At 29.1% G+C, this 13,667-nt stretch overlaps 1 protein-coding gene across 1 annotated transcript in view; it reads left to right on the top strand.

Annotated features, from left to right (window-relative positions):
- The window catches only part of mAChR-A (muscarinic Acetylcholine Receptor, A-type), a 61,922-nt gene extending 59,827 nt beyond the window's left edge, over nt 1–2,095 (top strand). Inside the window, exons 4-5 of the mRNA XM_085201566.1 lie at nt 829–1,004; nt 1,186–2,095. Coding sequence (XP_085057692.1) covers nt 829–1,004; nt 1,186–1,963 — 954 coding nt within the window. The 3' untranslated portion in view covers nt 1,964–2,095. The remainder of the gene's footprint in view (nt 1–828; nt 1,005–1,185) is intronic.
- Nucleotides 2,096–13,667: the final 11,572 nt, after the last annotated feature.

Here is a 13,667-nt window from a genome sequence, read left to right as displayed (position 1 = left end):
GATAAGCAAAATAGTTGCCAAAGCATTCGAAATGTCCAAATCTATCTGCCATTTGCCAAGTGCTCCGGTTGCATTCACTTTTATTGGATTGTCGCCAAATTGTAGAGCTTAACTAAATTGTTTCTTGAATATAAGCTGTACGAGTATATCTTTTAAATAAGTGTGCCAGTGACAGAATGTAATTTTGCTTGAGTTGAAGGCTGATTTAGCCGGATTTAATTTAAACCAACTGTAAAAATTTCAGTTTTTTTGGTTTTTTTTGATCAACTAAATCAGTAATTAATTTAATTTTCTAAACTTTTTATCAACTTCTATTTACTTAAGTTCAAGTCACAACGATGTTAGCTGACTGCCTCACAAACAGTAAACAAAGCGATCAAATCCACGTGATGTAGAACAAACATCAACATTCAACATTTGAAACAAAGTTGTGCCTAGTTTAAACGCACCGTATATAAATTGCTCAGAATATATGGCAAAGCTTAGCTTAACTTGAGCATTGGAAAATTAGAAACAACTGGCAACTCACAATTAGTAGTGTATATATTGAAATATACAGAATGTAAACGACGCCGTCGTGGAGCGTTACTAGCGTCTAATTATAAACATCATGGATATGGGTTCGATTCCCACTCGGAGGAATTAGAAATTTAAGCCTAATACCGCCATGCTATCTCCAGATAAACAGCCTCGACAGACGGAAAATAAAGTTGTCTTATAAGGGTTGCGTTTTTTCGTTTCGAGGTACGAAACCCTAAAAATACTATATAATATGATTATAAAAATAATAATTATACCAAAAGTGTAATACGTTTGATTTTTTTACAGACTACATCGTCTCGACGTCCAAAACGGGGTTGGAAAGCTATCAGAGCGTGGTGTGTTGCGTGGTATCATTCTGGTAGGGAAGATCTGGAAGAGACTGAGCCAGAAGAGGAACCTTCAGATCCTGGATATGCTACTCCAGTTTCAGTTGAAACTCCACTTCAGAGCACAGTATCTAGGTATTTGTTTTATTTTGGCTTTTCATTTTGTTTCGTTTTATGACCTAAAGGATACATCATTAGGTCAAATTGTATATTATTTAGGTCACACATTGCAGCCACATTGAAAAAAATTTACCTATCAAATTCACATTCAAGCTTTTTTTTAAACAGAGTATGTATTAATATTTTATTTCAACAGATGTACTTCGCTCAATGTCATCAGAGATCCGTACGCTGGTCGTGGTGGGTCCGGGGGCTCGAGCGTCGCTGATGGGGGAACGTCCCCGCTACGTCGTACCTATGAACCACCTCCCTTACCTGCTGCTCGAGACAGCCGGTCACTTCCTCCTAACACTAAAATAAGTACTACTGCTTCTCCGGCACCGAAATCTGCCTCCGCAGATTCTGTATACACAATTCTCATACGACTGCCAGACGCAGATACAGAAAGACCTAGCATTAAAATGATTACCGAAGAGTCTCCTCCAAACGCAAGACCTCATTACCGACCAGCGAGGGGAGATTCTGAGCTCAATTTACATCCAGCAGGCCATGCAGCACTAACCAGACGGACGTCCCATATACAAGATGTCCGAATTCCTCTCAACGCAAAAATAATTCCCAAACAATTAGCCAGCAAAGGTATCACATCTAAACAGCCGAAGAAAAAGAAAACACAGGAGAAGAAACAAGAAACAAAAGCGGCTAAAACGTTATCTGCCATACTTTTATCTTTCATTATCACTTGGTTGCCTTATAATATCCTTGTGTTGTTGAAACCCCTCACTGCTTGCGCCAGGTGCATTCCAGACGAGTTGTGGTCATTTTTTTACGCTCTTTGCTATATAAACTCTACAATAAATCCTGTTTGCTATGCTCTGTGTAACGCAACGTTCAGAAGAACGTACGTCAGGATTCTAACTTGTAAGTGGCATAACAGAAATAGAGAGGCTATGACTAGAGGAGTGTACAATTAGTGTTATTATTGATATGGAATTTTTAAAATTTTTATCTTATAAATATTCCCAGTGGGTTGTCAGTGTGGATGGTGCCAAGATAGTAATTGCCCAATTTTGGTACTCGATATTGAAACAGACAACGTTAAGACGTTTTATAGTAAACAATTTGTGTCGCATTTTATAAAATAGTTTGTATAAAATTAATAAAAAAATAATATTATAATATAAAAAAATTGCTCACTTCTTTTAAATTATGTATACTAACAAAATACAAGTGAAGGCTATTCTGAACCTAAATCATCGTATTGCATGTGGAACGTCTTAACTTGGTCTAAAAGACCTATTTTGCCTTCTTTATGTCTTATTTATTTAGCCAGATTCTACATCCTTAGTTCTTATATAAATCAATTTTGTTATGTATGTTATCGTCCCGTCCATTATTAAATTATTTTATTCGCTGTCCTCGGATAGGTTCCTTTAAGATGATTTCTTTTCCTAATCTTCTGTTATAAGAAGATCAGTTTAGAAACCAAATGTTAGAAAAGTATTGCAATATAAGAGTGAGTAGTGTAGTTTAGTATCTTGCGACCGAAGTAGAAATAAAAAGAATTTCTCTAGTCATTTTTAATGGTGTTCGGTAAAGTGTGAGCTTGTAGGGTTAAAGTCGACGAATTTAGTGCGTGGATCGATTTGTTTGGCGTTCAATTTTTGTCTTCAAATGTTTCTAGGTGTAACTTTTTTTTCAAAGTAATAAATTTATGCAAATTCGTATTTTTGGTAAGCGTGTTGACAAATCTGCTGTTTTTCCCAATATTTAATACGTTGTTTTGACGATCTCCTAAAATTTAGCGATGTACAGAGTTTGAATGTAAATTGAATTCGTTGTTTTCCAAAATACAAGAATAACTTTAGGATTAAATTAAAAGTTGTCTTTTTTTAAATAATTTCTCTAATTTTAAGACGGTAAGCAATATTGGAACAATTTTGTGTGGATTTTATGTAGACGTATGGAAAGAGGACGTTTTCAAAGTTACATAATTATATTGGGATATGACGAATATTTCCAATTTCTGTCGTTATTAAATTTCCACTTTGTACCTGCTTACGACTTTCGGTCTTAATTGTTGCTCGAGTAAATTAAAACTAGCCATTTATCCTTTATCTTCTAGTAAGCTGTCATACAACGACTTCTGTGACGTATGTAGATGTCAAACGTAGGTTTACAGAATTTTTGTGGGTATTTTAAGCCCTATCTAATGTATTACAGTGTTAGACATTTTTGTCTTTTTGCATAATTTTTGTGATAAAAATCATGAACGAATTCAAGGTAAAGTTAAATATTAAAATCTATAACTATGACTGATTACATACATACGTTCTATAAATCGTTTAATAGTATATTTAGATGGAAAAAAATAATAGTATTATTTGTAATTTTTTTACAATAAGGTTGTTTCCCTAAAAATATTGAAGTATAGCCCGTGTTATTATACATTGCATATATCAAGAAAATCTCCAAAACAAATTGTTTTCAGTCATAGACTTATAAATATATGAAATATGTGTGTAAGTAGTGTAAGTAAAGAAGTTAATATGAATTCTAAATTTGGTGTTTATTTAAAGAAATAAATTGTAAATATTAATTAATTCCATTTGTATCTTATAGGATATTATATTATATACAAGTATAAATCAGTGTCGTGGAACGTTCCTTTGTTAACATTTTATTGAAATATTTAAAGTATATTCTATGTTTAAATAATAGTTAAAATTTTATACTGGTTAAGATGAATTACGCATTTTATGGATAGGGTATGTGTTTCTGAGAAAGCAAGGCTTCTTGTTTTGATTGTTTTTTTTTTAAGTTCACGCTTTAGCCTATGTATAGCAGGATACGTTTGTTTTCTTCCATTTATATATTTTAATCGTAGCGGTATTTAAAAATTCTTTAATTAATATATAATAGCACTATATTTATTTATTTTCGGTTATTTCTAAGGAATAACTATTAAAACTAATTTTTTTTTTTTACAAATAAGCAAATGCAAAATAGGTCAAAGAAAAGACGACAAAATGCGTAATTCAATGTGTAAATTCACACTTTACAAAGGTCAAAAATTATTACAAATAATATAATAATATACGAAAAAAGAGGTTTTTTAAGATTTTTAAACTAACATATTGGATATATTATGGTAATATATAGATTTATTGCACGTATTGAATCTAAAGTACATATAATCGATTTTTATTCTAAAATATTTTGTGAATTAGGTTAAATAAAACGTGATTTTCCATTAAACAGATGGAACTATAAGACAACTTCAAAGTTACATATATAGCATCGTGAATTTTATAAAAGTTCGTTCGGAATACTAAGCTCGTTAGACCGATTCATGGCCCGGAAAATTGACTAAATTTTCAACACTTCACTTTCTATGCTTTAGTAACAGAATGTCATTTGTATTCGTTTTATATATATTTAAAAATATATTCAGAGTAATATGTTTGTTTCGTTTTGTTGAAATGTGCGCGGACAAACATATATTGGCCCTATGTAAGTATTATTTATACTTTCATAGTACAAAACAAAACAATAAGGCCTTTTTGGTTTCTACAGCTACCTACATATTGAAGGGTATGTCTAAATTTATATTTATATTTATAGCTGGTAGAAGCTTAGTATATCCATCCCCCTACAGATATACTTCACAATTGAATTACTATATAAGAAAATTGTCATACATTTCCTTATCCATGTATGACGTATGTCATATATATACCTAGTATACATTACTCAAAGGTGTCTTGACATTAGTGTCGCTGATTTTCACCCCATATTTCTAGTTCGACCTATAAAAACCAATAATAAATTTAATTAACACATTCTTTTGTAGAAAAATATTCCAAATTTAATGTATATATATAAATCATTTGTCATCGTCATTATTATTCCTTCTAATTCCTCTAAGGCGTTTTATTTGTAATAAATTTTGGTCATAAATTTTAAATCCTATTCGTATTGTCAATGCGCACAGTAAAGTAGAATAATTATTAAATTATATTTTTTGTGAATGTCTTACAATTTAACCGAATTTTGTTGTAGATATCGTGTAGACGTATTTTCTATTATATTTTTTACGATTATAAAGTAATATGGGAATAGAATTACATTACAAAAAAATCATTATAAAATTTAAAGGGTTAAACTGAAATTTGAGCCTTTCGAACAGATTAAATGTAATAAACTATATAGATAATTAATTGCTTAAATTAACTATACAGATACTTAATTGTTTGCGTGTAGGATACTTTTTTCTGTAAATGACATTAGCTTATGGACTTATTTATTTGTTTATTATTATTTAAAATTTTATTAACAGTTGTATCACGAAATTGAGGAAATGTTGATATTATAAATATAATATTTCCCATGGTTTAAAAATACAATAGTAACTAGAATTTCATTTTCTAAAACTGAACCTTATATGTAAACCACAAACAATGTGATTGTAATAAACATCCTCTTATTACTTTAAAATCGTACTTTTCAAATTAACATGTACATATATAGCGTTAGATATCACGAAATCATATATAAGAATATATATTTTAGTCGATATTAGATGCATTTATATAAAAACTATGAATCCTAATATAAAGTAACCTATAAAAGACAAAACTCATATTATATCGTATATAGTCAATTTCTTTATTTTTTTTTATTTATTCCGGCTGTGATCTCACTTTGTTAGGTGTAAATGTAAATGAGTTAAATATCTTACTATAACATAATATAATATTTAAATTTTGTTGAAATAGAATGAATAACGTATGACAAAAGAAAGAGCTACTATGAAATATTACTTGTGACAGATTATATTTGCGGAAAATTGTAATAACGTGATTTAAAATGTTATGTAATTTAAGTTTTAATTCAAATTAAATAAAAGTATTTAATAATTTATCAAAACTTATAGTTTTACAAAATGTAGTTTGTATAACTTATAAGTTTAATTCTCACTTTGTTTCGAAATAATTTACCATTTTAGTTTACTTACTGTTACACACATCACATCACAGGTTAGTATAGAAAATCAATATTTTTTATATTCTGTATCTATTTAAGTAATATTCTGTTCTGTTTTTAAATTATAGCAATCCGAACGTGCCAGTAGAGCACCAATCTCATCGCCAATGTGAGATTGTCCAAAAACATTATGTTCCACAAGAGGAGAATGTAGGTTTAAAAGAGATCCAATTAAAATATTACCTTACTTTAAAATGAGTGCCACTGTGTGAAATAAGTGACAACACATAATGTCAAATCGTAGCCGCTAAAATTTTAAGAGCAATTTTTTTTTTACAACGATCACACAACGATACTTAAAACCTTTTCATCCACGAAGCCACCATATTTTGTATATTAAAATTGTCTCAAATATTTTTTCTTTTCAACTTTTTTAGATCTATCATATTTTTTGTCCTATTAATCCTAGTAATATGTATTATTAAACACATGAAAGTTTGTGAAGATGGAACATCCATATTCCACTTTCACGCAAAATCTGCTTAACAGATTAAGATGAAACTTTACTATTATGTATCAGAATAATACACAGGCTACAATTAATGTAATTAATTGCATAATTTTGCTGTAATATAACAATATTATTAAGCGTGCAAAGCTACTTTGCTAGTTTCAAATTAATCAATAAAACATATATATTTTTGTTTTTAATACAATTAGATTATTAATAATAACATTTACAGTGTAAAATAACAAAGGAGAAAAACATATTAAAACACCTTGTTGTATAATGGAATTCATTAAAAAAGAAAATCTTATTTATTATAATAAATAAAAAACTGGACTTAGCTAATTCAAGGTTGGATTTTACACGAGAATAAACATTTTCGATATAATGCACTGCAATATAAAAATTATATGTTTTTTCTATTAGTTTTTGTATAAACGTGTCCTGAAATCCTGTATTAATATTTTTATCATTTTCGATTTTACTAATTTATATTTTTTCTTATAGTTGAAAACTATTATATTATTATTAATAATATAATATCCGGAATCCAAATATAACGAAACGGAAAACATAATTCTAAATATGAATTTAATATGTAAAAAAATAAATATAAAGTTTAAAGAAAATAAAATATTGTTTACGGATTTATTTTTAATTACGTTTCTAAGCTGAGAATAAACCACAGTAAAAATAAATTAGACATTGTAGGGTAGTTGACGTAACTCTAATATGCAATCAAAAAAGTCGACTATATCAATAAATGTTACTAGCAAGAGACGCAATCATTGACATGGATTATTCAGCTTCACACAGTTTTCTTCGCATAGCAGGGTAGGCAGGGGAACCTAGTGCTAAGACATTCCGTTCTCCACTTACCGTTTGTTTAATCGCGTTTACAGAGTCATTGCGCCAGGACGACTTAAAAAAGTGCCAATTACGTTATGCAAAACTGAATTATTGTAAAAAAAATGACTTTCGTTTTACATGTTGTAGCAGTAACCAATACAATTATTCGATTTGAACATCGTTTTATGTTTGTATTTAATAAAACACAAATATATATTTTTAATCCTAGCTAACTCATTAGTTTAGACTATGTATAAACAACCCCATATATATATTTCCATAGAACTAAATTTATATGCAATGTTTAAACATACTTTGCATAACTGTGAACTTGTTAATTTTTGCGTATATAATCTACACACGCGTTTGATACTCATCGTTCAGCTTAGGAGAGCGTAAAATTCCTTTATAAACGGGTATAATTTTGTTCTAAAATATCTCTTTTATGATAAAATTACGATTTCTGTTCGCATCGTAAATTTTAGAGGTTGGGATTTCATTAAATTAAATTTATATTTTTATGTTATTAATAACACAATTTGTAATTTTTTTATTTAAAAAATAGCTTAATAACATTCATTTTTAAATGAGGTTTTATGTAATTTACTATAAGATTTTACTTGACTTTAAGAAAGATTTAAAAAATATAAATTTATCTGTACACAGATAATAATTTAAGTATCTTTGTATTTTTACTATTGTATCATGAAAATATTGTGTATCAAATTCACTAGCTTGTACTGTAACAGATAAAAAAATCATTATTAAAACATATAATCATTTAAACAAGGGATTAAACGAACTGAAGAACTGTGCTAATTTAATTATGATATAGTTAAATTTAGTGTTAAATTTATTGACAATCGATGTTAAAGTGCCAAATTTAATGCCAAAAATCTTCTTCTTTTCCTTTAATGTCCACTCCTCTTTATTATATTTTGGATATAATGTAGTAAACTACTGTTGAAATTTTCTTTTAATGCTGGAGGTTGCTGGTTCGATATCCACATATTGTGTTTAAAATATTAAAAAAAATATATTCTAAAATAAATTATATGTATATGTTAACAAATTGAAAAAAATATGAAGATAATTTTTAATAATTAGTTTAATAATAAGAAACAATTACAGTGGAAACTATGTAAATTTTAATAATATTCAGTGCCATAGATTTACTTATCTGTACACCTATCATATTTTTTTAATATTTAATAATCATAATTTTTTTAAGTATCTTTGTTGTCTTTTAAATCATATCTTAGAACAAAGTTGTCCTAATATACTTTATATAAGATTTTTTTAAATCTTTTCTTTTATTGATTATTATATTTATATAAACACAAACATAAGTAAAGTTATAAAAGAATTTCAACCACAATATTAAAAAAGCTTTTAATATAATAAGAACAAACACTGTGTATCAACTGACAGTTTGGCAAAATGATTTCAATGTATGCACATAATTAATTTCCATTATAAATACAACTTAGGACGAGTATGATATTTATTATATTGATTAAATTTTATTTTTTACAACACAATTTTCGAGTCATTGTGTGTTGAGTTCCGCAACTCAACGCTGCGCCCTTTCCTCGCTACCAGAGCAACAGTAATATAATCTAGAATGAATATATTATTGTCACTACAACTTTTAAACAAATTGTATTGCTATATTATAAAGTAGTTGTTTTTTTTTCGTATTTTTCTTAATTAATTTTCTAGAAATCATTTACACGTTCATTATAATATTGCATAATTATTGCATTTTGTAATATAAAATACATTTGTTAGTAACAATTATGTTGTTGAACCCTGTTTATAAATAGTATTAAAAATATATGTATATATTTATTCCATTTTGTTCTCGTTCTATTATTTAAAAAAATATATATGTTATATAATATAATATATAGATTAAAAATATGGTATTAAAAAGTATTATATACAATTCCATTAATAAAGTGATTTAATTTACATTTTATAGTAATTTCTGCAAAAAACCTATTAAGAATATAAAATAATTTATATATTCTAAATTCTAAATTATGATATTGTTTCTCCAATTTTAAAGACTCCCTCGATTTAATAAAAAATGTACTTTCTATTTATTACGTAAAATCAGCATATTTGGATAAAAGAAATGTAAAATAAAATAAAAACTGACGATCTGCAATGTACACAACTACTTATATTGTAATAAATAGAATACTAAAATAAATATATAAAGCTATCTTAATTTTCATAAATATTTTAATTACTGTCAACTGTTAAAATCTACTTCTGTTTATTATATTTTATGTCACTGTCAATCAGTATATTATAAAATAATCATATTAATTTATGTTTGTTAAAATTACTTCTCGTGTCTAATTACTTTCTAACTGCCGATGTAAAAAATTATTGTGATATACTTACATAACATTTTAATGTAACCATAACAAATTAAAAATGACGACGCACGGTTAACGATAAACTCAAGTCACTTGCATTTTAAATTATTTGTTTAATAAAACATCTTTTGTGAAATAGAAGACTATCTATCTCTATCTCTTTATCCGAACTTAAACGAATGTTGTTTATTTTTAAACGTGCGATTTTAAATTGGCAATGTTATGAGTGAACTTTAAAATAGTTTTACTATAATAAATGTACAAGTTTAGTACTTCACAATGTATTTATCAATAAATAAATGTGTTTTTGTAAGTTATTTTAAAGATTATTCCATGTTTTTGTATAACCAAAGACAATAAAAATTTAACTAAACAGTGTTATTTTCTGGTGGAACGCCATGAGTTTGAAATAATATATTGAAAGAATGAAATAAAATTAAATGTTGCGGCGTTGAGTTGACGATGAACACTACCCAACACGCAGTCTCAAATTCGAAAAGCGTTGAGCGTCTAAACACTAGGTTCTCTCTGCCTACCCGAATATACTAAGGGACGCGTGCAGTTGAAAAAATAAACAGTAATTAATAACAGTATTTAAACAAAAATAATAAATTTATTCTTTTTAAATTAAATAAGCACCCAATTTTTTTTAATCTCTGTAAATGTGTAAATTACAAATAAATATATTTGTATACGTCTCAACGGTATTTAAACAAACAATTATCGACCACCACAGCTTAACTAATTGTTGATTAATCATTAAATAATAAATGACCTTAGTTGATTTTGAGTGAAACCGCGATGGTTGCAGGTTCAAATTCCATTCGTGGAACTAATTAGAATTATTTAATTTACTCGCTCTAGTGATTCGTTGGATTTTGTCTCGAAAATTGGGCAGAAAAAAGGATACGGAGTGTCTTAATGCTAAATTCTCTTTGCCTATCCTTATATACGGAAAAAGCTACAATCTGCAAAAAAAAGTATGGATATATAAAACCTACAAAATATCCATATATCCACCTATAGTTAGAAAATGTCTAATATAACGCAATATAGAAAGTTACCGGCTTATCTGTGATCAAAATTACGTTAGCTTCGAAATCACAGACAATTTACGTCTTTAGGAAGTAACGTTTCCTAACCGTCATTGAATATAAGAGAAAATGTTGTTTCTTAAAAAATGGAAACATACACTTTTAGTATCTTGAGTATATTGTGATGTAAAGGTTTTGTATTTGATTCCTACTTGGGGGATTTTATTAGCTTTACGCTGTACCCTGCATGTAGTATGGTAGGCAGAGGGAATCTGGGAACCTAGTGTTAAGGCACTCTCTCAAGACACTTGTGTCCCCTCTTTCTGTAGACTAGAGGAACTGAACGCCACGTTTTCCCTCGCTCTGGTAGCGAAAATGAAAATATTAAATACCTACATTTATCCTTTCTTGTAAAGTCCATTTGAATAAATATAAAAGAAATTAAATACACATTTTTTTGCGGATATCAAAGCTATACTCTCCAAAGGCGTAGCGTATAAACCATTTCAAGAGGGCTTACACGGTGAATGGCGGTTACAAAACACGCTGTGAAGAAAATTGAATAAGAACATAATATTATGCTTTTATTATATCCACACTTATGAAAATTGTATGAATTTGAAATATATAAGATTTTTTTTTGGACAGCACAGACTGTGACGGTTGTGAGTTCGATTTCCAATCGAACGGAAATATTGTTTTTATTCTCCTCGCTCTGGTAACTCAATATCTCCAAATGTGGGCGGAAAGTATAGAAAAGAGTGTCTTGACATTAGATACCCATTGCGTACACAACGTAGAGGTAAAATAAAGAAACCACTGAGTTTCACGATTTTATTAAAAAAATGTGTTTATGTGTAATTTTATATTTATTTAGCGGAGAATGGAGTGATTACATTCTCACTGCTTTTGTCACTTGTCTTTGCATTATTTTCATTTCCTTGATCTGGCAACGACAAAATTACAACGAACGTTAGGCGGAAAGTGCGAATCGGAGGGTCATAATTCTCAGTTCCCTCCCTTTATAAGCGGGATACAGTGAGACGCTAAAAACACTATTATTATTGTGAAACTTTAATTATTCTATTCATAATGTTTTTCGATTTCATAATAGATTGATCAAAATTTTGCTTAAGTATATTAAAAATAAGCATCAAGCTCGAATACTTATACCACGCTTCACATTCCGTGTGGATTGGAGTAACTCAACGCCACCATCCAACGTTTTGTTCAACAGGAATCAACCTTCACCTTCATGTTCAAGGTGCGCCATGATGGCCTCGATACATAAATCTAATACATAAAAAACACAGATTCCATAAAGTGATTGAGAAAAAGGTAAAGTATAACTACAACATGTCTGCAACAAGCGTTTCCAATCAAAACGTAATCTAGATAAGATCACTGTTCTGGATGCTGGGAAGCTTCTTTTTTTTAATCAGCAATATTTTATGTGTATGTAGGTATTATGTTTTAGTTTATTCTGAACTTGCACTAGAAAGTCGGTTTTTAACTTTCCTTGAGAACTTGTCGTCGCTTACAAGTTTTTTTCTATATTATTTGGAGAAATCTGATAACTTACCAATAGATATAGTTGTTGCTATTGCACTCTTATTGGTGTAAGAGTAGTAAGTAGAAGAATGCATTGTATGAAATTTAATTTTCTTCTTATCTTATTATGAAATTAAGATGACAATTATATTTTTTAATATTTTTAGCTTCTACGTAGGGCAAACATATCAAACAAATCCACGAGTTTTCCCCACTTTTATCATAAAACCCAACGTTAAACATACCAAATTTAATTGGAAAATGGACCTATAATGAACATTCCTAGTGTACCAAAATATCAGTCAAATTATTCTTTTTTAGGTTCCCGCTGTATCCCATATATAGCAGGAAAGGCAGAGGAGATCTTTTATAAAACATTTTATTCTTCACATTCCGACCAATATCGAGACATCGTGTTAAGTGTTGAAACTCAACGCCGCGCTGTTTTTTGCTTCCAGAGCCAAGAAAATGAAAATGGCTCATTCTTCGAAGTGGGAATCGAACCCATACCACAATGCGTCACGGTGGCTTCATCATCATCACATAGAATGACACACATCTGGATTATTAATCAAGATCTGATCAAATATCTTAGATATATCCTACTTTAATTGCTTTTTCAATTAACGCTTCGACGATCTTCAGTTCGCCACGTAATGGACTCTGCATAGAATGAGAAATGGAAACTAGAAGTGACTTATTCTTCATTTCTTTCTTTTTATTTTGCAATAGTAATGTTTAATATTAAAAAAAAATTAAGTATCTATTCGTATACAGAGTGTAACTCGACGTTTTTTTTATTTTTTTATTACCTCGAAAATCGGACGAATAACCAATCATTCCTCATAATCCATCATTTCATTAGATTCCCTCCGCCTAACACTTGCGGTATACAAAGTGAAGCTAAAACAATCTCTACGTTGAATGCTATTTCTATATATTCTAGTAATCTATGCCACGGCGCCAACGTTCAGACGACTATAATTCCATTTGGCTGCGACTCAGTAAGTACGTACACCTGATACGCTTTCATTCTACAGAAGCGAGATTCATTTATACTTATTATATTATTATATATTTTTTTTCAATTTCTCTGCTGCTGTATAATTTGGTGTTAAAACACTCCGTTCCCCGCTTTCCGCTATTTTTTCGAGATATGTGTTTGTGTCATTGCGAGTGGCGGAACTCAACGTCGTGCTTTAATAGAATGTTTAATGTTTAATTTCTTCGAATAGGAATCTAAATCTGTCGTGTTTACTGCCGCACGCTTGTGGCCCTGCGCGACTACCGGCCTCCATAGATAAGAGTAAATTTAAAATTTATAGTAGTTCAGTTAAGCTGTTTAGTTTAATAGAGTATT

Source organism: Heliconius melpomene, chromosome 18, assembly GCF_056956725.1.
Source record: "Heliconius melpomene rosina isolate 202511_hmr_F chromosome 18, ASM5695672v1, whole genome shotgun sequence".
Taxonomy (NCBI): domain Eukaryota; kingdom Metazoa; phylum Arthropoda; class Insecta; order Lepidoptera; family Nymphalidae; genus Heliconius; species Heliconius melpomene.
Note: the sequence above shows the minus strand (reverse complement) of the source record. Positions and strands in the feature narration are given on the sequence as shown.